The 26,410-nt window shown below is 41.3% G+C and overlaps 1 protein-coding gene, 1 long non-coding RNA gene and 2 pseudogenes across 3 annotated transcripts in view; 2 read left to right on the top strand and 2 right to left on the bottom strand.

Moving 5' to 3' along the window:
* Window positions 1–1,034: 1,034 nt before the first annotated feature.
* Window positions 1,035–26,365, top strand: LOC113632501 (uncharacterized). Of its 2 annotated transcripts, none has more exons than XR_003437837.1 (3): window positions 1,035–3,151; window positions 23,168–23,277; window positions 26,037–26,365. It is a non-coding gene; the product is annotated as an uncharacterized LOC113632501 (long non-coding RNA). The 2 variants fall into 2 exon arrangements; XR_003437836.1 differs by lacking the exon at window positions 1,035–3,151 and adding an exon at window positions 5,569–5,620.
* On the top strand, window positions 7,724–8,755 carry LOC113632498 (elongation factor 1-alpha 1 pseudogene; annotated as a pseudogene).
* Window positions 13,309–13,790, bottom strand: LOC113632499 (60S ribosomal protein L23a pseudogene; annotated as a pseudogene).
* The window catches only part of GLUD1 (glutamate dehydrogenase 1), a 40,017-nt gene continuing 30,740 nt past the window's right edge, over window positions 17,134–26,410 (bottom strand). Inside the window, exons 9-13 of the mRNA XM_027129664.1 lie at window positions 26,010–26,090; window positions 24,737–24,860; window positions 23,836–23,927; window positions 19,402–19,464; window positions 17,134–18,498 (exon numbers count right to left, since the gene is read on the bottom strand). Of these exons, the coding sequence (XP_026985465.1) occupies window positions 18,379–18,498; window positions 19,402–19,464; window positions 23,836–23,927; window positions 24,737–24,860; window positions 26,010–26,090 (480 nt within the window). The 3' untranslated portion in view covers window positions 17,134–18,378. The remainder of the gene's footprint in view (window positions 18,499–19,401; window positions 19,465–23,835; window positions 23,928–24,736; window positions 24,861–26,009; window positions 26,091–26,410) is intronic.

Below are 26,410 nucleotides of genomic sequence, written 5' to 3'. Positions count from 1 at the left end.
TCAAGGACACCCCAAGGGAGGACCACAGTTCAGCTTATGTGTTCTTTGCGTTTTCCTTGAAATATTCTTACAGCAATCAGGGATGATAACAGACCAACCTGACTGAGGGGTTAGCTGGGCAGGCTCAGGCAGGTTGAGCTGCTTCATGTTCTGAAAGAGGCTTCAGAGAAGTGTTTCTGCTGGACAGTCACAGAATCAGGTCATGGAGAAACCGAGTCCACTGCCTGTTGGCTGCTGGAGCTGCTGTCAGATCTCCACTCAGAGACTTGGGTTAGGCCTAACTGGCGGTAGTGGGTCAGAATGCCTGCTCTTCTCTCCTTCCTGCCACGAGTGAGTCAGTACCATTAAAGTTAAACATGTTTGAATAGCATTTAGCTTAACATTTTGGATTAAAGAAAAAGGAAATGACTTGTAAAGATATGGCATTGCTTATTTATCCTGCTGGAAGTTATTGTTCTTAGGGGAAATTAGAAGAAAAGGTGTTTTGTGGAATGAGTTAGTTGCTCCCCACATTTCTGGAGTTCTTTCAGAATTGGCTTCACACGTTTCTGAACGGCCCAGGAATATCCAGTGTTCTGGCTTGGAACATTCGCTATTGTCCAGCTAGAAATGGACCTTATATCTTGGTTTGGGTTCTGATGACTTTTGAGTTCTCCCAATCCAGACCCAAACTCAAAAGGATGTGGAGGGCTTCCCTGGTGGCGTGGCGGTTGAGAGTCTGCCTGCCAATGCAGGGGACACGGGTTCGTGCCCCGGTCTGGGAGGATCCCACATGCCGTGGAGCGGCTGGGCCCATGAGCCTTGGCCGCTGAGCCTGTGCGTCCGGAGCCTGTGCTCCGCAATGGGGGAGGCCACAGCAGTGAGAGGCCCGTGTACCACAAAAAAAAAAAAAAAAATAGAATGTGGTTTGTGGGTGGCAATGTCAACCAGAACAGCCTCTTTGTTTGTTTTTTTAAATTTTAGGAGGCAAATGAAGTTTTTTTTACTTTCTGCAGGGTTTTTGTTTTTAAATTTTTATTGGGGTATAATTGATTTACGATGTTGTATTAGTTTCAGGTGTACAGCAAAGTGAATCTGTTATAGAAATACATACACTCTTTTTTTAGATTCTTTTCCTAGATAGGCCGTAACGGAGTATTGACCAGAACAGCCTCTTTGGATGGCAGTTCCTCTTACCAGACTTTATTCTTTGGGTGTACAGGCAGAGGCCTGAAGGGCGAGGATACATTCTGACATGTTAATGATAGCAAGAGATTGGAAACACCCTAAAATGATAATCAGAAATTACTTGGATGGCAAGCTTTACTCTGCTTGTTAGATTTGACAATTTAGAGTTGACACTTATTACTTCTAGTGTATTAATAATGCTTTAGCTTGAAAAATGGGACTTGTGCTTAGATGGCCACCTAATGACTGGTTAACATTTATCACATTTATATGAAATGGAATACTCTGGCTGTTAAGGAGGAAAATATACATATATCATTAGGGAACATGTACAAATAAGTTAATAGTTTGTGAAATGTATGTAGAATAAGTTCATTTTTACAAAGCAAACATATAAGAATAGAAGAAAACTGGTAGCATGTGTATAGCAAATATTAAAAGTGTTCAGCTCTGTGAGAATATGAGGAATCCTCACTTTTTATATTATGTATTTCCATGATGCTTGAATTTAAGAGAAAACCAATACATATGTTTTAAAATGTGGTTGTGGAGGCCACGTACTAGCTTATTGAAGATTGCTTCCTAATTAAGTGCTACTCAGAGTTTGCCGGTTTCAAACTTTATTCAAACTTTATTTCAAACTTTATTGCCACTTGGCAACAAGGGAAGTAAGGAAACACAGTGTTTAGAAACTCTTAAAGCAATTGGGCATCTCCTGGACCTACAAGAGTGTGATCAGTGGAGAATTCTTGTCGAATGGGGTATAGACCAGTTCAGGTTGTTGAACTTGTCCGGTAAGTTGCATGTGAACTAGTCACAGGAAGTAGCAGAAGTAGCACCACATGTCATGATGAATGAGGTTAAGGAACAAACCAAAATCAAAAAAACCGGACCTCCTTCACAGAGAGGTGGAGAAGCACTCCCACGTTCCTTTAACGTCACCTGGCAGTGTGCTGTTCTAAAATAGATACTTGCATCTCTCATTTTCTTTTTACTGTGTGTATTGTGCAGTGAGGGGCATGGCATCAACCCCAGACTCTAAGCGTGTTATAAGAAGCAGTCAAGAGTGATGTCAGAGAAAATCGCTTTCTCCAAGATCTCCAAAAATCTCCATAAAAATCATGAGAAAACTGACAAAAATATGGTCAGAATCAACTTTTTTCAGAACTCTGGAAATTAACCAAAGGCTTACAGTAATCCAGGGAGTATTTACATAAAACAAATTTAAAACAATCTTTTTTTAAGAACAGCAGCTTTGTAATGTTTTTAACTTGCCCTATTCTTTTCTCATCTCTCCCCGCCACCTTTCCAGCTCCACTGTAAGCCTTGAAAACCAATGTAATAGGGAAGAACCTTTGTATTCTATTACAAGCTAATCACTAAAGGGATGTTGCCTGTAAGCTTAAATGATACACAACGGCCCATCTCAGGGAACCCTGCCTCCCAGGTAATGAGCATTAAGCTAAAATACCTGTGTTTAGCTCACAGGGAACATCCTGACCAGGCCCATCTGTGCAGGACTGCAGGGAGGAAGGAATTAACACATCGCCTCAGGGGCTGATGGAAACCAGAAGTGCTTGACGCTACTCCCTCCGCTGTTAGTGTAAAAGGAGCCTGAATTTTAACTCAGGCAAGATGGTTCTTTGGGACGTGAGGCCGCCATCTTCTTGGGCTGCTGGATTTCTGAATAAAGTCACTCTTCCTCGCCCCAGCAACTCATTTCTTGACTTATTGGCCTGTAGTGTGGTGAGCAGCACGAGCTTGGACTCTTAACAAATTTGGGCGCAGCCAGCCAGGAGCCTTGCTACTTGTGGCTAGCCAGCCCTGGTTGGGGAATTTGGGGTAAGGCCCTAGCAGCTGCCGGGACAGCTTGTCCTGAGGATCTTTACCTTCAAAATTCCCCAAAGTGGCACCGGCTTCCCCAGAGCTTGGCAGTTGGAGCAACAAATCGACGTTTGGGAGCCAACAAGCTCCGTACAGTAGGGTAAGTTGCTCCGGTGTGTACAGCCGGGAACTTTTTCCTCTGTTTGGGGCTTTTTCTCCAGAATAAGCCAGTTTGTTTTGTATTTGAGTGGGGTGCACTGTTGGGGAGAGGAAGGAGTTGTCGGACTTATATCTGATTTGTGAACTGGTTCATTTGTTCCCGTGGATGCTAGCATTTGTGAGCGCAGTTTGTGTTTTGTTTGACTTGAACTTCTGTCTTTAAAAATGGAGAACGTTTCAATTATCCCTGAAGTCCTCTGAGGCTCGTTTTGGGTAAGTGATCTGATTACAGCTATGAACCCATGGGTGAGAGAAAGATGATACTTCATCATAACAATGTGTGGCCACAGTACCTGTTAGGATCTGCACAAAGGATTTAGGCAGGGCTCTCTTGGGACCCTGTGCACCATGTACTGCTTTCCTTGCTGTGTTAAGTACTTTGTTTATGGTTTCCTGTGTTGTTGGTATATATAAAACCCCAAGACCAAACTTGAGGGTTTATTTAAGATTTTCTGTTTGTCGTTTGGGTTTTTCATTTCATTTTGTTTGGTACTGTTTCTCCATTTACAGCCAAATCAGTTGTGATATTTAAAACTTTTACTGATGTTAAATGGAGGAAAGGAACAGAAAAAACTAAACCAAACCAAACCAAAAAACTCTGTCTGTTCTTATCTAAGAGTGGGGCATTCTCAGGAAGAAGAGGAAGGTTCCACTTGGTTCCTAAAATCACCAAAAGCTACAAGTAGAAATAGAAGCAAAATAAATATTAGTAAAAAGGGTTCAGCCATCAGCGGTCAGCCATCAGCCGGTGATCTTGACTTGTCCCATCTGCCAGAAACCCAATTTGAATCCAACCTCTTTTGTAACTGGTTAGTTTTACATTGTTGTACTTGATTCATGGCTGAAATGTTGGAATGGGAACTGTGAGGTCCCTGTGTTTGTGTGTTTGTACATGTTACAGATGTGTAGCACTGCCAACATTAATGTGCAAAAGAGCTATTTATTTGGCTTAAAGGAAATTAAGCACTTATGTAAATACTCAAATATAAAAGAAACTAGCTAGAATGAATTCTGGGTTCATGTGATCTAGGAAATACTCAGTATTGACCTAATATCTGGTATTAAGGTTTGCGTAAGCTTGTTGGTTTGATTTCCACAGACATATCTTTAGAGTCATCAACATTAAGTATAATGCTGTTATTGTGCCTAAGTTTGCTAGAAATCAAATAAGACGTATCCTTTTTTATTGTTTAAATAAATTTATTTATTTATTTATTGGCTGCACTGGGTCTTTGTTGCTGTGCCCGGGCTTTCTTTAGTTGTGGCGAGCAGGGCTACTCTTTGTTGAGGTGCATGGGCTTCTCATTGTGTGGTGGCTTCTCTTGTTGTGGAGCACAGGCTCTAGGTGCATGGACTTCAGTAGTTGCAGCACACAGGCTCAGTAGTTGTGGCTCACGGACTATAAAGCACAGGCTCAGTAGTTGTGGCACATGGGCTTAGTTGCTCCGCAGCATGTGGGATCTTCCCAGACCAGGGCTCGAACCCATGTCCCCTGCACTGGCAGGCGGATTCTTAACCACTGCACCACCAGGGAAGTCCCAATACCTATTCTTGTTAACAAAGTTTGTCAGCGAGAAGATAATAATATGACAAAGATTTTAACTAAATAAAATAGAGGTATATGAGGTAAGAGTTTTAGGTAAACTCTATAGGAATAATTATGTTTGGGGAAGGTCTATCTAAAATAATTTCTCTAGATTTTCATAACTTGAAACTAAACTAAGTCAAATGAAGAGAATTCATTGACTCTCTGGGTCATTTCAAATAGGATAAAATATTAACATTAATTACTGGACAGGTCTAAGTTTACCTACATTTGCCTTCTTGGAAGAGGAAGACTAAAGCATAAGTTTGTCAATCAGGAAATGCTGGTTTGACGGTTTTACAGTTACTTCTTGAGTTTTCACTAGAGATTAAGGTTTTAAAGTTAAGAATTATAAAGGGAGCATTTCAGCGTGCAAGATGTAGGATGTGTGTTTTCAGCAAAGAAGGTATGAGGAATGAAGACGCATCTTGTTAAAGGGAAAAAGGTGGTTTTGTTTTAGAGCTGGCTGTTTTTGAATGGAAAAAGTGAGGGACAGATTAATATGGATACAGAAAATTGTGGAAGGTTTTTGGAGGAGGAACACTGAAAGAATTTCTTGTGCATGATAGGGATTGGCTAAGATAAGACTGAATTTAAGAAAACAAATTTTTTTTTGCGGTACGTGGGCCCTTACTGTTGTGGCCTCTCCCATTGCGGAGCACAGGCTCCGGACGCGCAGGCACAGCGGCCATGGCTCACCGGCCCAGCCGCTCCGCGGCATGTGGGATCCTCCCGGACCGGGGCACGAACCCGTGTCCCCTGCATCGCCAGGCGGACTCTCAACCACTGCGCCACCAGGGAAGCCCAAGAAAACAAATTTTAAAGGTAAAGTGGTATACAACCTGAATTTGGTTTTCTAAGAGGACAAAGTTTTCTTAAAATATTGAACTGCTTTTGGTAATTGTTTGTTTAAGTGATCTGTATTTGCCATTGAGATCTTTTATCACTGGTTAAAACTTTTTGATATTTTTGATGAACTTCCCAAAGATCAAATTCTAAATGAAGTTCATTTGACCTCTAGCTAACTTTGAGGTTTTCCCAAGGGTCCCTATAACACCTCAAATTATTTGTTTTCTCTATCTCAGAGAGAGGAATATTAAACTAGTTAGGCTTATTTGATATGTTAAATTATGTGGGAAGCATTGTCAAATAAGTGATGATAAAACTTCTTAGATTGTATCATATGGGTAAAAGTTATTAATATACACATTCTAGAAATTATATGGAACTCCTAAAATTCTGGTATATCCTGGTAAATGGTATCAGTCATAATTTTAGTAATTATCATAAATTGTTGTGTGTCACAGCAGTAACCAAGTTTCTTTTCAGTTGCATTGTAATCCCAGTTGGTTGATGCCAAAGCATAAAGGCATCCCTTTAACGGTTAGAGACAGTCAATGGCTATTTATGGTTTTACAGTGGCTTTCGAATGACTCTATAGCTATTGTGTGAAGAAGTGGGGAAGAAAGATGAAATCCTTTATGTGTAAGCATTTATGCTATTACATCAGGGAAAATAAAAAGGGAATGAGAGTGGGGATATGTTGCTTCAAACTGTAACTCCTACAGCTGAGCTAGCTGTCCCAGCCTGGCCAATATATCCAACTCCTCCAGCACCTTCCATTCCTATCCAGCCCCAATTCCTGGCACTGGGGCTCAGGACTTCCCTTCCTTCAAGGGATCAATTACAAAATCGTGCGTTAGGTTTTGGGGCTCAGGTACATGGTCTGGTATCACCATCTAAGAACCAACAGGGCACCCAATTTGGGCCAGGAGCCACTCCCAGGGGACGGCAATTTCCCTTCCCCCATTACCTCATAGGTAAAACCTAAATGCAAATAATCTGCCCGCTGGGTTTCTCAGGCTTGTTTAATTGGAAAGATTGCAACCCTCCTGAATAGGGAGGATCCTCTACACCTGAAGTCCACTTGGCAGCTGAAATCCCTCAGCTGAACCAGATTGGGACTGCAGTGGGGGAAGAATGCCCTTATTAGAAAACTAGTTATTGGTGCATCTTGGCAGGGCTTTGAAAAGGAGAAGCAAAGCAAAAGATTTTCAAGAAATTCAGCAAAACAAATGAAGATGTCTCTGAATTTTTGGAAAGGATTTATCAGGTGTACAGATGTCATACTAATGCAGATCCCGAGGCCCCTGAAAATATTAGAATGGTAAATTTGACCTTTTGGTGAGGGCAAAGTGCCTCAGATATCGGGAGAAAGTTGCAAAGAATAGATGGTGCATTTGGAATGAACCCTTTTCAACTGGTAGATGTTGCTTTTAAAGTGTTCAATAGGAACAACAGAAGAAAGAAGACGCAAAACAAAACACCACTTTTTTGGTAGTAAGTCACCACTGGGGAAGGAAAACAGGTGGCCCTAGGCTAAAACATAAGCAGAAAAACAAAAGACGAGAGCCTCTCTCATGTGGTAGAAAGAGAGAAACACTCTGGTGAATGAACAGTCCAGGGGCTCCCTTGGACTTGAGGCGCCTAATTCCTCACAGGAGCCCTGGGGAAAACTGACAGTGGGGAATGAGTTGATTAACTTTCTGGTAGACCTCACCCTGAAGTTTCTCACCAGAATAGCTTGACATCAGAGTCCCACCAGAACACACATTAAGCCTACGGATGGCACTCATGAAAGCCCCAGGAGAGGAGACAGAGCTCTTTCCCCACAGGTCTCTGAAAGGTGAGACCAGAAGTGTGTGCTAACCGCACCCCAGAGAAGGTCAAAAACACATGGCCAATACGAATACCATTAAATAGGGTCACTGGGAGGGGCTTCCCTGGTGGCACGGTGGTTGAGAGTCCGCCTGCCGATGCAGGGGACATGGGTTCGTGCCCCGGTCCGGGAAGATCCCACATGCCGCGGAGCGGCTGTGCCCGTGAGCCATGGCCGCTGAGCCTGCGCGTCCGGAGCCTGTGCTCCGCAACGGGAGAGGCCACAACAGTGAGAGGCCCGCGTACCGCAGAAAAAAAAAAAAAAAAAAAAGGGGGGGGGTCACTGGGACACTTAGTCTAAAAATATATCCTCTGAGGCAAGAGGATCACTTCTCCCACAGACTAACTTGTCAAAATACCAGCTGGTGTATTCCTTGTGTGTGCCCCTTCAGGACGTCTACAAAATTGGAAGTATTGGTACTGTCCCTGTGGGTGGAGTGGAGACTGGTGTTCTCATACCTAGCATGGTGGTCACCTTTGCTCCACTCAATGTTACAATGAAGTAAAATCTGCTGAAATGCACCATGAAGCTTTGAGTAAAGCCCTTCCTGGGGACAATGTGGGCTTCAATGTCAAGAACATGTCTGTCAAAGATGTGCATGGTGGCTGGTGACTGTGACCCATCAGTGGAAGCAGCTGGCTTTGTTCAAGTAATAATCTTGAACCTCCCGGGCCAAATCAGTGCTGGATATGCACCTGTGCTGGATTGCTGCCCAGCTCACGTTGCTTCCAAGTTTGCTAAGCTGAAGGGAAAGATGGATCATCCATCGTTCTGGGAAAAAAGCTGGAAGATGGCCCCAAATTCTTGAAATGTGGTGATGCTGCCATCATTGATACGGTTCTTGGCAAGCCCATGTATGTTGAGAGCTTCTCTGACTATCCTCCTCTGGGCCGTTTTGCTGATCGTGACATGAGAAAGATGGTTGCTGTGGGTGTCATCAAAGCAGTGGACAAGGAGGCAGCTGGAGCTGGCAAGGTCACCAAGTCTGCACAGAAAGCTTAGAAGGTGAAATGAGTATTATCCCCAATCCCGGCCACCCCAGTTTTAATCAGTGGTGGAAGAAGGGTCTCAGAAAAACTGTTTGTCTCAACTGGCCATTTAAGTTTAATAGTAAAAGACTGGTTAATGATAACAATGCATGGTAAAACCTTCATCAGGAAAGGAAAATGTTTTGTGGACCATTTGTTTTGTGTATGGCAGTTTTAAGTTATTAGTCTTTAAAATCAGTATCTTGTAATTGGTTAAAGCCCTCCTTAAGGAAATTATCCCCTGATTAAGGCCTTGGATTAAGGCATTAGAACTAACATTCATCCCGGAGACCACAATCAACAGGAAAAACTGAGAAAATGAATACCAACTTAACTTGGGATAAGGCCTTTCCAGTTGCCCTGCTACGGATCAATGGCTTCCAGAATTAGACTTAAATTGAGCCCCTTTGGGGGACTTCCCTGGTGGCGCTCCCAATGCAGGGGGCCCGGGTTTGATCCCTGGTCAGGGAACTAGATCCCATATGTGTGCCACAACTAAAGAGTTTGCATGCCACAACTAAGGAGCCGGCGAGCTGCAACTAAGACCCGGTGCAACCAAACAAATTAATTAATTAATTAAAAAAATTAAGCCTCTTTGAAATATTGTATGGTAGGCTGTTCCAGATGCCTGCCTAGGCGAGAATCTATAAATGCTCTAAAAGACCCAGCAGTTGGGCTTCCCTGGTAGCACAGTGGTTAAGAATCCGCCTGCCAATGCAGGGGACACGGGTTCGAGCCCTGGTCTGTGAAGATCCCACATGCTGCGGAGCAACTACGCACGTGTGCCACAACTACTTAGCCTGCGCTCTAGAGCCCACGAGCCACAACTACTGAGCCCACGTGCCACAACTACTGAAGCCTGGGCGACTAGAGCCTGTGCTCTGCAACAAGAGAAGCCACCACAATGAGAAGCCCGCACACCACGACGAAGAGTAGCCCCCGTTCGCCACAACTAGAGAAAGCCCGCGTGCAGCAATGAAGACCCAACACAGCCAAAAATAAATAAATTTATTAAAAAAGACCCAGCAGCAGTTGCCAATTATGTTGAAACTTTGGGCACTATACTAATCTTTGTTCATGACTTTGCCTCCAACAGGTCTGCCCATCCAAATGAAGTAGATGGGAATTTCATTGTAGCTGGAGAAGGGTCAACCAATTTGTTTAATTTTGTCTAAATAAATAGCACAGGAATTTAGTATTTGTATTGGGAACTGGAACCAAAACCCCAAGTTCAATTACAAATTAGACAAAAAGTGCTAAGCAGTTTTATCAGGTTCAAATAGTTGTAGATAAAAAAGGACTAAAGATTCTAAGGAATATTCATAGCCTCTGGAAGTAGCCAGAGCAGTCTTCGTCCCTTTTCCCACAAGACTGGAATGGACATTGACAGTGGGGAATTGTCATAGCTAAGAAACTTTGCATTATATTACAAGCTAATTATTGAAGGGATGTTGCCTGTGAGCTTAAATTATACATAATGGCCCAACTCTGGGAACTCTGCCTCCCAGGTAATGAGCATTAAACTAAAATACCTTTGTTTAGCTCACAGGGAACATCCTGACCAGGCTCACCTGTGAATGACTGCAGGGAGGAAGAAATTAACACATCCCCTCTGGAGGCTCATGGAAACCAGGATATGTTTGACCTTACTCCCTCCCCTTTTAGTATTAAAGAAGCCTGAATTCTAACTTGGGCAAGAAGATGGTTCTTGGGGCATGAGTCGACCATATTCTTGATCTACTGGTTTTCCAAATGAAGTTGCTATTGCTTGCCCCAGCAACTCGTCTCTCAGTTTATTGGCCTGTCCTGCGGGGAGCAGTACAATGTTGGACACCAACAGCCCACAATCACAGTGAAAACCAACAGCCTGGCAGCTACTGGAAAGAGAACAGAGTTGGTGTCTCTTCAAAGCCTTATTCCCAGAGAAATGTCATTATTTGACTTGACTCGTGGCTCCTAGGAAGACCCCACTGCAAGGCTGTCTTTATTTGTATGGACTAGAAGCTCCCCTAGTGCAAAAAGGCTTTTCCCTGGGACTGTTTGCTATAAAACATTTAGAGGTAATTTTTTAAGTTGGTGGCAGGCAGTATTAGGTGAGGTGGTGAATAACAGTGTGAGCAAGCAATAGGCTAACCAAAAATCTTAAAAGGAAAAACTGGGGAATAAAACGTCCTTAGGGGCTTTGAAAATTCTAACATACTGCTGGGAATCTAGAAGGCCATGCACATGTGTGAGGCTCAGTAAAGGCCATGCACATGTGTGTAAGCTCAGTAAAGACCTGAGAAGGCCTGAAGTTCTCATCTCTAACCCTGAGGCTTTATGTAAGCAGGAAGTGAGAACCAAGGCCAAGATGTAAGTTGCCTGGCTGAGTGTTGAAGGTGAGGCCCAGCATAGACAGAGTCTTGGCAAAGATAGGAGACTTACTGATTCTAGGTACTTGAAGAAATCTCTATCCAATCATTAGCTGACCACTAAGCTAACTGAGGAGAAATTTCAGTGGCCACACACAACAAAGAAAACAGACTATAGAATTAGTTCAGAAAGGTCACTAAACACTCAACAACAACAAATCTCTGGGGAGGAGTATGGAATCTGATTTCCAGAGTTGCCACTTTATATGATTTAACATGTACAGTTTTCAGCAAAAACAAAACAAAGATATGCAAGGAAAGAAATTATAACCCATTGGCGGGGGAGGGATAGAAACTTAAGACTTCAGAAGATGGACTTACTAGACAAAGACTTCCACTATTTTAAACATGTTCAAAGAGCTAAAAGAAACCACATCTAAAGAATTAAAAGTATGAGATCAACATCAAATAGAGAATACAAATAAAGAATTAGAAATTATAAAAAGGAATGAAGTAGAAATTATAGAACTGAAAATACAACTGAAATAAAAAAATAAGTTTTTACCAAATCCAAGGCCATGAAGATTTACCAATATGGTTTCTTCTAATAGTTTTACAATTTTATCTCTTATACTTAGGTCTTTGATCCATTTTGAGTTAATTTTTATATATGCAGTGAGGAAGAAGTTAAACTTTGTTCCTTTGCACGTAGATATCCAGTTGTCCTAATGCCTTTTGTTGAAGAGACTAGTCTTTTTCTCATTGGATAGTGTTATGTGTTGAATTGAGTTCCCCCCCCGAAAAGATATGTTTAAGTCCTAACCCCCAGTACCTGAAAAAGAGACCTTATTTGGAAATATGGTCATTGCAGATGTAACTAGTTAAGATGAGGTCATACTGGAGTAAGGTGTACCCTTAATCCAATATAACTGTTGTCCCTATAAGAGACACACATAAGAGGGATGATGGCCATGTGACAACAGAAGCAGAGATTGGAGTAATGCAGCTGCAAGCCAAAGAATGCCAAGGATTGATGGCTACCACCAAAAGCTAGGAAAAGGCAAGAAATTCTCCCCTTCAGGTTTCAGGGAGAACATGGCTGGCCCTGCTGACAATTTATAGCCCCCCAAACTATGAGACAATAAAGTTCTGTGGTTTTAAGTCATCCAATTTGTGGTACTTTAAGGCAGCCTTGGGAAACTAATACAAATGGTGTTGGCACCAATGTTAAAAATCAGTTGACCATAGATGTTTCTGGACTCTCAGTTCTATTCCATTGGTCCAAATGTTTGTATGTCAGTCAGTACCACACTGTTTAAATTACTGTAGCTTTGTATTACATTTTGAAATGTAAGTGTGAGAACTCCCAAGTTTTTTTGTTGTTGCTTTTTTTTTTTCCCAATATTGTTTGGTTATTTGGAGCCACTTGCAGTTTTGTTGCAGCAAGCAGGGGCTACTCTTCGTTGTGGTCCGTGTGCTTCTCATTGCGGTGGCTTCTCTCGTTGTGGAGCACAGGCTCTACGTGTGTGGGCTTCAGTAGTTGTGGCTTGTGGGCTCTAGAGCGCAGGCTCAGTAGCTGTGGCACACAGGCTTAGTTGCTCTGTGGCATGTGGGATCTTCCTGGACCATTGGCAGGCAGATTCTTAACCTCTGTGCCACCAGGGAAGTCCCTGCAGTTTCATATTAATTTCAGAATCAGATTTTCTATTTTTTTGCAAAAATGGCCATTGGAATTTTGACTCTATAGATCGCTTTGAGAAGTAATTCCAACTTAACAATATTGTTTTCCAATGTATAATCATGGGAAGTCTTTCCATTTATTGAGGTATTCTTTAAACAGTGTTATGTAGTTTTATAAGGGTTTCAACTCCTTGTTTAAACTTATTCCCAGATATTTTCTTCTTTTGTATATTATTGTAAATGGAATTGTTTTCTTAGTTTCCTTTACAGATTGTGCATTGCTGATGCATAGGAAAATTTATTTTTGAGTGTTGGTCTTGTACTCTGCAACTTTGCTTAATTTGTTTATTAGTTCCAGTAGAGTGTGTGTGTGTTCTATGGGATTTTCTATATGTAGAATAATGTTATCTGCAAAATAGTTTCTCTTCCTTTCCAATTCAGATGGCTTTTCTTTTTCTTGCCTAAATACTCTGGCTAGAACTTCCAGTATAATGTAGAATAGGGTGAAAGCAAGAATCTTGTTCCTCTTCAGTGAAAGTTTTCTAATTTTCAGCGAGTACGATGTTAGCTGTGGGTTTTTCGTACATGTCCTTTATGTTTAGAAAGGGTCTTGAATTTTGTCAAATGCTTTTTCCACAGTGATTGTGGTTTTTTCCCCCCTTTATTCAATTAATGGGTTTATTAGATTTTTTATAGTGAAAACTTTTATATTTAGAATTAGCCAGCTGACTCAGTTTAGATGGTCCCAATTTTGTTGGCAACATCCAAAGCATTGTAGCCAGGAGCCAGTTAAACAGATGCCTTCTTCTCTCCATCAGGCCTGATCAAGGTGTTGACCTTAGCCATGTCAATGTCATAGAGCTTCTTCACAGCCTGTTTAATCTGGTGCTTGTTGGCCTTGACATCCACAATGAACACGTGTGTTGTCTTCCATTTTCTTCATGGCTGACTCAGTGGTGAGGGGGGAAGCTGATGACGGCATAGTGGTCCAGTTTGTTTCTCCTAGGGGCACTCTTCTGAGGATATTTGGGCTGCCCCCTGAGCTGCAGTGTTTTGGGCCATTGGAAGGTGAATGATGGCTAGATCTTTTATTTTATGGCAGTGTTTGTGGTGGTAGATGCCTTTCAACACTGCTTCTTGGCCTTCAAAGCCTTTGCTTTAGCTCTGGCTTTGGGAGGGGCAGGGGCTTCCTTCTCCGCCTTTGCTGCCACCTTCATGGAAGGGGTTTCAGATTGATTTCTTATGTTGAACCATCCTCGCATTCCTGAGAGAAATTCTTGGTCATGATGTATGTATGATACTTATGAGCTTGGACTTGGTTTCTTAGTATTTTTGTGTCTGTGTTACTAAGGGATATTTTTATTTTATTGAAGTATAGTTGATTTACAATGCTGTGTTATTTTCTGGTGTACAGCAATACATATACTTTTCAGTTATATATACTTTTCCATTATGGTTTATTACAGGATATATTTTTTCTCCTGCAGTGTTCTTTTAGAAAAATTTTCCATTGAAGTATAGTTGATTTACAATGTTAATTTCTGCTGTATAGCAAAGTGACGTAGTTATACATATACATATATACACACACACACATATATATTCTTTTCCATTATGGTTTACCACAGGATAATGAATATAGTTCCCTGTGCTAAACAGTAGGACCTTGTTTATCCATCCTATATATACTGGTTTGCATCTGCTAATGCCAAAGTCCCAATCCTTCCCTCCTCTATCCCCTCTGGTAACTACAAATCTGTTCTGTTTCTTTTTGGTAGATATGTTCATTTGTCATATTTTAGATTCCACATGTAAGTGATATCATATGGTATATGTCTTTCTTACTTTGCTTAGTATGATAATCTCTAGGTTCATCCATGTTGCTGCAAAGGGCATTATTTCATTCCTTTTTATGGCTGAGTAATATTCCATTGTACACCACATCTTCTTTATCCACTCATCTGTCAGTGGACATTTAGGATGTTTCCATGTCTTGGCTATTGTAAGTAGTGCTGCTATGAGCATAGGGATGGATGTATCTTTTTGAATTAGTTTTGTCCAGATATATGCCCAGGAGTGGGATTGCTGGATCTTATGGCAAGTCTAGTTTTGAGGAACCTCCATACTGTTTTCCATAATGGCTGCACCAGTTTACTTTCCCACCAACAGTGAAAGAGGGTTCCTTTTTCTCCACACCCTCTCCAACACTTATTATTTGTAGACTTTTTTTTTTTTTTTTTTTTTTGCAGGTCTCTCACCGCTGTGGCCTCTCGTGTTGCGGAACACAGGCTCCCGACACGCAGGCCCAGCGGCCATGGCTCACAGGCCCAGCCGCTCCGCAGCATGTGGGACCTTCCCAGACTGGGGCACGAACCCGTGTCCCCTGCATCGGCAGGCAGACTCTCAACCACTGCACCACCAGGGAAGCCCCTATTTGTAGACTTTTTAATGATGACTATTCTGACCGGTATTATAGGATATTGAATATAGTTCCCTGTGCTATAGAGTAGGACCTTGTTGTTTAACTATTTTATATATATGTTAACAAGGGATATTGGTGTGTAATTTTCTTTTCCTGTGATGTCTTTGGCTTTGGTATAAGGGTAATACTAGCCTCATAGGTGTTAAGAGTCCAGTATAATGCTGTAGTTCACAGTAAGCCTTATAGAACTATTTGGCTCCCAACACCGGTAATTCTCAATAGGGAGTGACTTTGTCCCTGACAGGACATTTGGCAATCTGAGTACATTGTCACAACTTAGGGATGCCGCTGACCTCTAATGGGTAGAGGTCAGAGATGCTGCTATATATCCGACAATGCACAGGACTGTCCCCCAAACAAAGGATTACCTGGCCAAAACGTCAACAGTGTTGAGGTTGAGAAATCCTGTCTACACTATGTGTAAGCTTTGATTTAAAAAAACAAGCAAAAAAAAGCCAGTAAGTTGTGAAAAAAATTAAAAACACACATATTACAAATAAAACTTTTGCAGAGGTTTCTGTGCAAGGTTCACAGATGTAGTTTTCTTCATGTGCCATGCTTTGACGGCCTTACACGTAGCAGGGCTGAGAAAGCCTGCCAGGGATGTTTAGGGAATAGGTAATTTACTTAAAGCTTGTGAATTAAGATGCAGGCTTTCTTAAAACTTGATTTTTTTTTAACTTCCCTAAACTTCAACCATCAAGGGGTAATTAGAACACATTTCTGGTGTAGGGGTTTGAGGCAACAGTTAAATAGGTGCTACAAAAGCCATCTGTGGCTATTTCAGAAACAATTAACTTTAGAGTATTATATATAAGTTTTAAAAAGAATTTTATAAGCAGATAAATTAGAACATTTCAGTGAAACCAAGAGTAATTGATCAGAATTTTCTTCTAACTCAAAACTCCAGGAACCAAAGTTGACACACTAGTGCTGTGTTGCCTTTATATAGCTAGTATGAACAATACCAGTTTTCTGACAATATCAATAACACCCATTAATGTATGTCTTTAAAACACCACTATAAATACTCCCAATATGTTAGCCAAAGACCACACTAAGATTTATCATCCTGCTTTCACATGACCAGACTCTACTGACCCACCTGGTACTGTTCCAGATATTCTGGAACTTGCTTTCACATCACTTTCCCCCTATTTTATTCATTTTTTAAAATATTTATTTGGCTGTGTCGGGTCTTAGTTGCGGCACATGGACTCTTTGTTGCGGCATGCGGGCTTACCTCTAGTTGTGGTACGTGGGATCAGAAGTCCCTCTCCCCTATTTTAATGTTCCATCTAGAGTGCAAGTAGATATCACTGTGCTCAGGAAGGCTAGGTGCCATGGGCTTGTATGTCTACTCCTTGACCCGATGCTCAGGACCATGGAAAGGCAGAATCAGGACAAAACAGACACAAAGTCCAGCTGAAGGTTATGTTTCAGATCTGGCAGCTGTGTAAGCTGGTGGAATCACGTCTAGAATCTACTTCTGTTGATTACAGTTAGTATTGTCTTCTTACATCTCGTGGCTAAATTATTAAAAATGGACCATAATCAATGAAACCTTCTTTCGTTAAAAAGTACTATGTATAAAAAGGTATATAAATTATGTTAGTGTATCAGCTTTAAGCAATAGAACATCTTCCCTAAGAATAGCCATTGATATTGTTTCATAGAATGAAACACAAAAGAATTCAAGGAATAAAATTTTGGCAGCTCAAGGGCTTCCCTGGTGGCGCAGTGGTTGAGAGTCCGCCTGCCGATGCAGGGGACATGGGTTCGTGCCCCGGTCCGGGAAGATCCCACATGCCGCGGAGCAGCTGGACCCATGAGCCATGGCCGCTGAGCCTGCGCATCCGGAGCCTGTGCTCCGCAACGGGAGAGGCCACAGCAGTGAGAGGCCCGTGTACTGCTAAAAAAAAAAAAAAAAAAAAAAAAAAATTTGGCAGCTCAAAACATTGTGGAAAGAAATGTTATATAGGTGGTGGTTTCAAAAATTTCAGAAACCCAATTATAGTTTTATCTACTAAAAGAGACAAATACATCAAATACAAAAACACAGAAAAGAAACATAAGCGTTGGAAAAGGTAGTCTTTTTAATAACTGCTTTTGTCACCAGGTTAAGTCATGCAGTTACAAAGTAGTTAGAAATTTCTGAAAGGATATTATTGTTAAAAAAAAAAGAAAAGCTAATTCTTACATAAATAATATCTAGTACTTCATTGGGACACCACTACTGTTCAAAAGGCCCTGGCCAAACAACTCCCAAAACACAACCCCAGGTTGTTTCCAGCCCACTGGGAATGAAGCCGTGTGCAGAAGATGAGGCCTCTAGATGAGGACAAAGAGTCAGGGCCATTGGCAATGCTCAGAGCCACCAGCCAGACTCCAGAGGGGCCCACGTGGTTTTCTTCTGGGGCACTCTACTTGAATTATTGTTCAATTAATCAACACAACAGATCTTCAAAAGAGGACAATTAATTAACATGATAAGGAGGTTACTGCATTCTTTGGACTATATGTCATAATTGTGGTTAGTAAATTCCAACAGTCTTAACAAAAATAGCCTCCGTCATTTGCAGGTATGAAGATAACTTAATTCTCTACCAGGCTTTTTATTTTTGCTGGATGACAATATGCAATTGACAAGTTATAAATGATACTGTTTTATGTTATAAAAATACTAGCTTTTTTCATTATGTTTACAGGCATTCACTGCTTGAGTCAAGGTTAGGCTTGTTAAGTGATTAAAGGCAATTTTATTACAGCAGCATGTACTTATTTTATTCTAAAAGAATAAAATGCATAAAGAGAAAGTTTTTTTTGTTTGTAACCTATAAAATTGAGTTATTTTGCTGATGTAAAATACCAATAACTCACTTGAGGACCATGCTACCTCCTGAAAATGCCATATACCTGCTTCTTAAATGTGTCAGAGCACCTGATAGATCTGTCCAGAGCTGAAGTGGCAAGTGACTGACTGCTCTTGGACAAAAGGTGCTTTTCCCAGGGCTACAGCTGACTGTGCTGGGAAACAGCCATGGAACAAGGCAGCACAGGCAGAGGGAAACGGCTTTACTTAAAGGCAAAGTGCCCAAGTGGCTCTCTGACATAGCTCATTTCTACTGTCACTTATTAGCTTATTTATGATCCCCTACCATTTCTTCTCAAGGGGCTGATTTGGATTGACTTGTTGAGAATGGTGTCCATTATCTATTAAGTCATGAGAGAGAGATTTCTGTGGTTACATGTAAACTTGTGATAGGTCTGCAGATGAAGAGGTGAAGAGGGTAGTGAAGAAGTCAGCTGCAGTCTGGTCCGGTCTATGTGAAGGTCACACCAGCTTCATTGTACACCTTGAAGACTTTCTCAATGGCGTTGACATAGGCAGCTGTTCTCAGGTCCAATCCCAGGTTATACTTCATGGCTGTGCGCATGATTTGCTGAAATGAAGGAGATGTGATGTGGATGGGATGTGACCCTGACTCAAGTAGCCAGGCCATGAACACACAAGGCACATAACAGCCTGGTACAAGTTACCCTAGTACCACTTCAGGACTGGACTTGGGTAGCCAAAGAGAAACTACTCAGGCAGTGAAACAACCTCGAGTCAGGAAGGACTAATTCTCTGGAATTAATACAAATTACTGTTTAGGTGACAGGAGGATGTTGCTCCTTAGAATTTAAGATGTGAGTTATCTCTGTGCCCTTTAGACATCCTGTAATCTGGAGCAAGTCTGATATACACTGTGGTAATTAAATGAACTAAGGATGGGGTGATGAAAATGTTCTGGAGTGAGTGGTGATGGCTACATAGCCTCGTGAACATACTTGAAGGCTGCTAAATTATATACTTTAAAAGGGTGAATATGGTATGCTAATTATCTCAAAAATTAAAATTAATATCTGCTTCTGCTATTTCAACTTGATGCCAAGTGGATAGAATCTGAACTCAAAAAGAAATTAAGAAAACTGGACTCGAACTGTGCTTAAGGCTTTGAAATAAGGATCAAGTGGTCAAAAAGCCTTTCACATCTACCAAATTCTATGTAGTAAGGTAGCTTCCTGTAGTTACAACAGAGTGGTGCACTAGGCTGCAACCCAGTTTGGCTGACTAAGCTAAACATGATTCCTTCTAACTTGGCATTATTTCCCAAAGTCTGGAAAACATACGGAAGATCCTAAAAACAACGCCCATCATTTAAGACTGAAAAAGCACATGTTTTGGAACATTTAAACACATCGCTATTTTCTGTCACTGCACACACAATCTGGCAGCTGAGATGACACCGTTGAGCTGTACTTCACGTAACTACGAGAAACGCAAACAGCATCTGTGTACATACCCTTGCAGAGCGCTCCATGGTGTAAGCTAAACCAGAGTGCACAATGTCTTTCTCAGAGGCACCCTGTTAGGAAGAAGAATAGTTTAACAAAACCATAAAGACATGCTTCACCTATAAGAGCATAAAGGATTCTTAAGTCAACATACAGCCAGATAGAATTGTTTTTTGTCTTTCAGGAAAGATATACTTAATTTCTGTATAGTATCTTGATACCTATTTAAGTAGTCATGTTTTAACCATAATTTAGTTTTCACTATATTTGACAGCAAACAAATACTCATGAAATTAATATCATGGTAAAACACCACAGGAAAGTATGGACCAAGAAACATAGGCCAAGTAGTGGGCTCAGCACCGGTCAACCAACCATCTGAGATGCAGACCGCAACAACATGTTACCCTGTCGGTGTCAGGGTACATTCATCTCCGCTCCCCAGCACACCCACCACACAGGGCACCGAAAAGAATCCAGCTACCTCCAATAGCAGCTGTGGGGTAGAATCCTGACTGTATATTCAGCAATGCCACAAACTTTAAAGCTGGAGGGATCTTAGCAGCTCATAATTAACCACCCTAATTCTTCTGATGAGGAAACTGACAACCAGGGAAGTTGGCCAAAGTTACGGGTAGCTTTTTTTTAAATTTAATTTTACTTATTTTATTTTATTTTTGGCTGTGTCTGGTCTTAGTTGTGGCACGTGGGCTCTGTAGTTGGCAGCATATGGGATCTCTAGTTGAGGTGTGCAATCTCAGTAGTTGTGGCCCACGGGCTTAGTTGCCCTGTGGTATGTGGGATCTTAGTTCCCCAACCAGTGATCGAATCCATGTTCCCTGCAGTGGAAGGTGGATTCTTTACCACTGGACCACCAGGGAAGTCCCCAGGTAGCTACTTTTAGAGCTGGGATATAACCCAGCATCTTTGACCACCAAATCAGCTCCTCTCTTTCCTTTGCCAATTATCTCTATAAGTCAGTTTGTTTCAATGGGTTCCTCTAATTTGTTTTTTGGACTGCTTTCTAAAGCAGTCCAAAAAACAAATAACTATCACCACCACTCTTAATATGATATATATAGCTAGCAAACACATCCTGATATGCCAAATAAAAACTTGTTGTTGGTGAGCCACTTTTTATATATGCTGAACTTCATCTAAGAAAGTATATTTCTGTAACACTTGTATCAATTAAGAAACATATGGGGGACTTCCCTGGTTGGTGCAGTGGTTAAGAATCTGCCTGCCAATGCAAGGGACATGGGTTCAAGCCCTGATCTGGAAAGATCCCACATGCCTCGGAGCAACTAAGCCCATGCGCCACAACTGAGCCTGTGCTCTAGAGCCTGCGAGCCACAACTACTGAGCCCGTGTGCCGCAACTACCGAAGCCCGTGATCCACAACAAGAGAAGCCACCGCAATGAGAAGCCCGCATACCACAACAAAGAGTAGCTCCCGCTTGCTGCAACTAGAGAAAGCCTGCGCGTATGCGCAGCAATGAAGACCCAACGCAGCCAAAGGTAAATAATAGATAAATTAAAAAAAAAGAGAAACATATGGAACTTCCCTGGTGGTGCAGTGGTTAAGAAACCACCTGCCAATGCAGGGGACACAGGTTTGAGCCCTGGTCTGGGAAGATCCTACATGCCGTGAAGCAACTAAGCCCATGCGCCACAACTACTGAGCCCATGTGCCACCACTACTGAAGCCTGTGCACCTAGAGCCCATGCTCCGCAGTAAGAGAAGCCATCGCACTGCAACAAAGAGTAGCCTCCACTCGCTGCAACTAAGACACAATACAGCCAAAATATAAATAAAATTAAACTTAAATTTTAAAAAAAAACCTTAAAGAAAGAAAAAGAGAAACATATGGGTTAAGTTTTGTTTTGTTCTACCAAGTTAGGAACAGGAAAGCTTGCTTTACAAGTGGAATACTGCTATTCCTTTCACCCACTCATTCATTCACCAAACATTTATTGAGTACCTACTATGTTCCAGGCACTCTTCTAGGTACTGGGGACACAGCAGAAAACAAAATAATGAAAATTCTCTGTTCTCCTGGAGTTTATATTCTAGTTAGAGGAGACAGCATATAAAAAACCATGAGGCTGAGTGAGATCACCAAAATTTTGAATTCAGACTGAGAAGTGGTTCAGGGACTGAGGACTTCCAATGTTAACAGGGTACAGGGATGACAAGGATCAGCAGAAGGACTGGCGAGTGAAGCAGGAGGAAACCCAGGAGGATGTGGTGTCCTGGAAGCTAAGAAATATTTCCAGCGGGAGTGATCACCTGTGCCCAGTGAAGTAAGATGAGGACTGAAAAATGACCGCTAGGTTTGGCGATGCTGCCACCACTGGTTACCTTGACAAGAACAGTTTTGGTGAAGTGGTGGGCAGAATAGGAGGTTTGAGTATAGAAGAACTGGGGACAGAGTATACACAACTCTTAAGGAGGTTTGCTGTACGAGAAATAAAAATAGCAAGACCTGGAAGGGCAAGTGGGATTAAGATTTATATTTTTTAAGGCAGCATTTGTTACATTGATAGAAATGACTGAATAGAGGGAAAACTGATGATGCCCTGGGTAGATGTGGAAGTTCCCTGACTGCTTCACTTTTCTGTGAATAGATACCAGGTCATGAACTGGAGTGCAGGGAGAGAAAAAAGGAGAAAATATGATATAATTAACCAAGAGAATGAATGGAACAGGGAAAAGTAGTTTAACTGCTGGGCAGCTGAGAGCCTACTTTAAGTTTGAAGAGTCAGCAGGGCCTCCTGCTATAGCGGAGGAATGGCGGGGGCAGAGAGCTGGATTTCATCAGGGTTCAGGTGTTAACAAGGGAGTGTGATGAAGCAAAACAAGGCCACAGAGTTACTGTAATGATGGTCAATGGAATTTAAGTGCAGACAGGTGTGATGAAGGACAGTGAAAAGATGATGAGGTCAATGATGTAGGTCCTGGAAGGGCCACGGCATGGCTGGGGAGGGGGAAAGTAAAAGCAAGGAGCTGGGGGAAAACACTGGGTTTTCAACTGACACTTATTACAAGACTCCTGCAATAAGTAAGTCACTAAGAGATGAGAAATAGCATTAAAGTCTAAAATTAGAAGCACCGAAAGCATTTGAAAACTGGAAGACTGATACATTGGGCAAAGATTATTTTAAAAAAGGATAAAAATGAAAGGCATCATGGATCTGTCTTCCTAACCAACTGGCTGTCCTCTTCACTCCCTCTCCACGTTTCAGTCTGATTGACTATGTGGCAGGCGTGTGTTGTGACATGGGGCGACCACAGGGAGGAGCAAGAATCCCATCTTAAAGCCGCAGCAACAGCAGGGCCTATAAACGCACTAAGTGACTTGTGATGGAAGGATGGATGAAATGCTGGCAGTCAGAGAGGACTTTCAGGAAAAGCCACTGAGATGTGCTACTCAAGCAGGGAGTGGGCCTGGGTGTTCCAGAAGGAGGGACCAGAACTGAGACACATGGTTCTGGGAAAGAGGAAGGTTCTTTGAGGAGAGTTACCCGGAGTGGCAAAAGCATCTTTTCTCCTTCAAAACAAAACCCTTAACATTTCCCCATTTTGCAATATAGTCTTAAATTATTTCCCATGACTGAATATTTCATAAGAAGACATATTATCACTTAGCCATTTCCCTGCCCCACACACGAACACACACGCACACTGGATAATTTTAAAAATGACTGCAAACACAGTTCCAATGACATCGTGCATGGAATCATTCCTCTCCTTTAAAATTGTTTTCTTAGGATTAACTCCCAGAGGTGATGTTATTATAAGTGTCAAAGGGCAGGAACTCTTTAATAAGTCTTTTGCATTGTCATCAGAATAAAGGTACAACTGCTTCACAACAGACATGGTGAGTATAAATCCATTAATTGTTTATGCTAGTTTAATACATTAAAGAATCCTTATTTTAATTTATATTTCTTTAACAACGAGGTTAAACATCTTTTTCTACCTCTGATTTTTTTCATGTCGCCTGCTACTTACTGGTAAAGAAATTCTCTTTGTGATGTGTATTAATATATCCTGTCAATAGCTAATTAACAACAAATCGTTTTTCTCATCTATTTTCTTTGACTCTTATTTGTGTCCATATAGTAATTTCAATTTTTTATATAGGTCAATCTAATGTTTACTTTTCAATTCTTTCCATTTCTCTAAAGCTTAAAATAGTTAAAATACACAATAACTCTTCACCATTATGTTAGAATCACTTGTTGAGTCATCTGTATTGTAAAAGTATCAAAAGCAGAACCATGAGTTATTTCAAACTAAATTTTTAGAATGTAAGGAAAGAGGAAGTCATGTAACTGTCATGTTGATGACCACGCCTTAATCCCATTTAATACAGCTGGCCTGACCTAAAGAAGAGAGCAGGCAGTGTATGTGATGCCGCCACAAGCACACTCACCGATATCCTGTCTTGGAACTCTGCTGTGGGTACAATGGGAATAGTTCCACCATGCTTTCCAAATTTCCTTTCCAAACTCTCTTGAACAGACACTATAAAAAGCCAAGAGATGAAGATACGATATTGCTAGTAGAAAAAAAATGAAGTAGAAACAAAAGTAGTCCCACACTATAGCCACAGCCCCAAACACTAATGACATAAAACCTTCAACACTAATAACCTAAAAGGGTTACTCACTTAAATCTCAGTTAAAAGGAGTAAAAAGCACTTTGCCAAATTCCTATATAAATGTGAATTTAGGTCACTGCTCTGTTTCCATAACACCCATTAGCAGGGATTTTCCTTGGCTCTTTTAAAAAGAAAATGCTGAGGGAAAAAGGAATGGAAATCGATGGAACACTTCACCCAGATTCTCAGAGTGGGCTCAGTAAAGCTCAGCTGGAGGTCTTGGTCTTATTTCAGCTTGAGGAAAATTCTAGTGTCAACTCTGGAGCCTATTCTAGTCAAAGACAAAACAGTATTCTCATCAGAAGACTCAAAAAATTCTTGACAATAGATAGGGCTTTACCAAACGCAACCTGAGATAGAAATGGATGAGTATCAACAGGAGCTCCTGGTTTAAAATGATACTCTTTATACTATTAACTTACAGATTAGGTTCTGGGAACCAGAACATACTTGCAAAATAAACACTGGAATATAAATATATTCCAGAGAGTTAATATAGTGAATACCTATAAAGAAATTGTATATTTTTGGTCTAAGACTCATGAGTCAGAATAGTTTTCTGTTCTGAGACTAAACAAAAAGGAAATTAGCCCTTTTATTAAATGCAGGCTTTCCCCAACCTTTTAGATGGCCCAAAAGATTACTTCTGCAGAACAGGATAATCAGAACTTACTGAGCAAGTGGTAGTTAGAATCCCTTTCATATTTGAAGGTCAGACGGCCATAGCTGACATGATTTAGATTCTTCAGCCACTCAAAGTAAGACACTGTCACTCCTCCAGCATTCAAGTAGAGATCCTGTACACAAAAAAATGAGGAGATGATGGTCTTAATAAAAGCTTACAATGAACGTGAGCTCATGGTTTAATATCAAAGTTTTAATATCAAAGCAGATTAAGCTTCAAGCTTCCCAAATACATCTTAGATAGTATCAGAAATTTTATACTTAAACAAACCCCCTTCCCAATACATCTGAGGCTTTCTCCCTTTGGAAAAAAAATAATTTATTGGTTTATTAATCAGCAAGCATTTGATCAGAGGTTTTAGAGCCTCTTCTCCACCTAAAAAAATCTGACAAAATTGCCTGCCCACTAACCACTGGTTTGGATGGTCCAAGGGTGTCTTGCCAGAAGATTAGTGTTCACTCTCCCACTACATAAAGGCAGTCTATTTCAGTTAACCTGAATTTAAGTGCTTTCAGCAAAAGCAGTTCTTCAAAATGCATCACGAGTCCACACTAACTTCTAATTTCCAATGACCTTTTGGTACAGACCCCACGCTTAACCACTGAAAAACTTAAGCACATATTACTCATATTAGCTTTCTGAGTAAGACAGCAAGGGACATTTGCAAGTTATAGTAGTACTTCTAGCACATTATACATTTATATAACTGGATTTAAGAAGTCTAAATACATACTCAAGAAAGAGCCTGAAGTTGGAAGAAAATGTTCAGGTCCAGTATAAGACAGGCTTATTATATTAACCACACTTCTACTTTATTTTCTTAAAAGCAAAATAAAGGGACTTCCCTGGTGGTCCAGTGGTAGAGAAGCTATCCTGCAATGCAGGGCACGTGGGTTTGATCCCTAGTCAGGGAACTAAGATCCCACATGCTGCGAGGCAACTAAGCCCGCACACCACAACTACTAAGCCCAAACGCCTCAACTAGAGAGCCTGCGTGCCACAACTAGAGAGAAGCTTGCGAGCCACAACCAAGACACTGTGCGCTGCAACAAAAGATCCCTCATCCCACAACTAAGACCCGACGCAGCCAGAAATAAATAAATGTAGATAAATAAATAAATAAAAATTTAAAACAAAATAAAGATGAAGAATTCATCACTAAGCCTTGGGAAACTAACAATCCTCCTCTCCCCCCAGTTCTTTGCAAAAGACAATTATGATTCCAAGTACATATAAAATCTGGTAAATGTAGATTACTTACTGGAATAACCATGATGTTCCTCTCTAGGAAAATCTTATCAGCTTCTGGAGTTGTCGGTCCATTGGCACCTTCAGCAATGATCTGCAAGAAAGTCACGAACATAGAGAAATGCCAATAACACCGTCAAATCCCCTCCAGCTGAGCTCAAGAGATGTGTGGGGGATGGGGCTGTGGGAGAGAAGCAAAATCCCACTTTAAATTGTATGCTTGGGGACTTGTATGGCCAAAAAGTTTATTTGGGTTTTTCCATAAGATGGTAGCGAACCCGAACGAACACTTTGGCCAACCCAATACATCCTAATAAAGCTGTTTTCTTTTTTTAAAAAAAGAGGAAACCCATTAGAGCTTTTCTATGACTCTCAGTGTCACTCCACATTGGTAAGGTTGAAGCCATCATGCTG

Source organism: Aethalodelphis obliquidens, unplaced genomic scaffold (assembly GCF_003676395.1).
Source record: "Aethalodelphis obliquidens isolate GAN/ISIS:26980383/991018 unplaced genomic scaffold, ASM367639v1 scaffold37, whole genome shotgun sequence".
NCBI lineage: Eukaryota > Metazoa > Chordata > Mammalia > Artiodactyla > Delphinidae > Aethalodelphis > Aethalodelphis obliquidens.
This window is presented reverse-complemented; position numbering and strand designations above follow the sequence as displayed.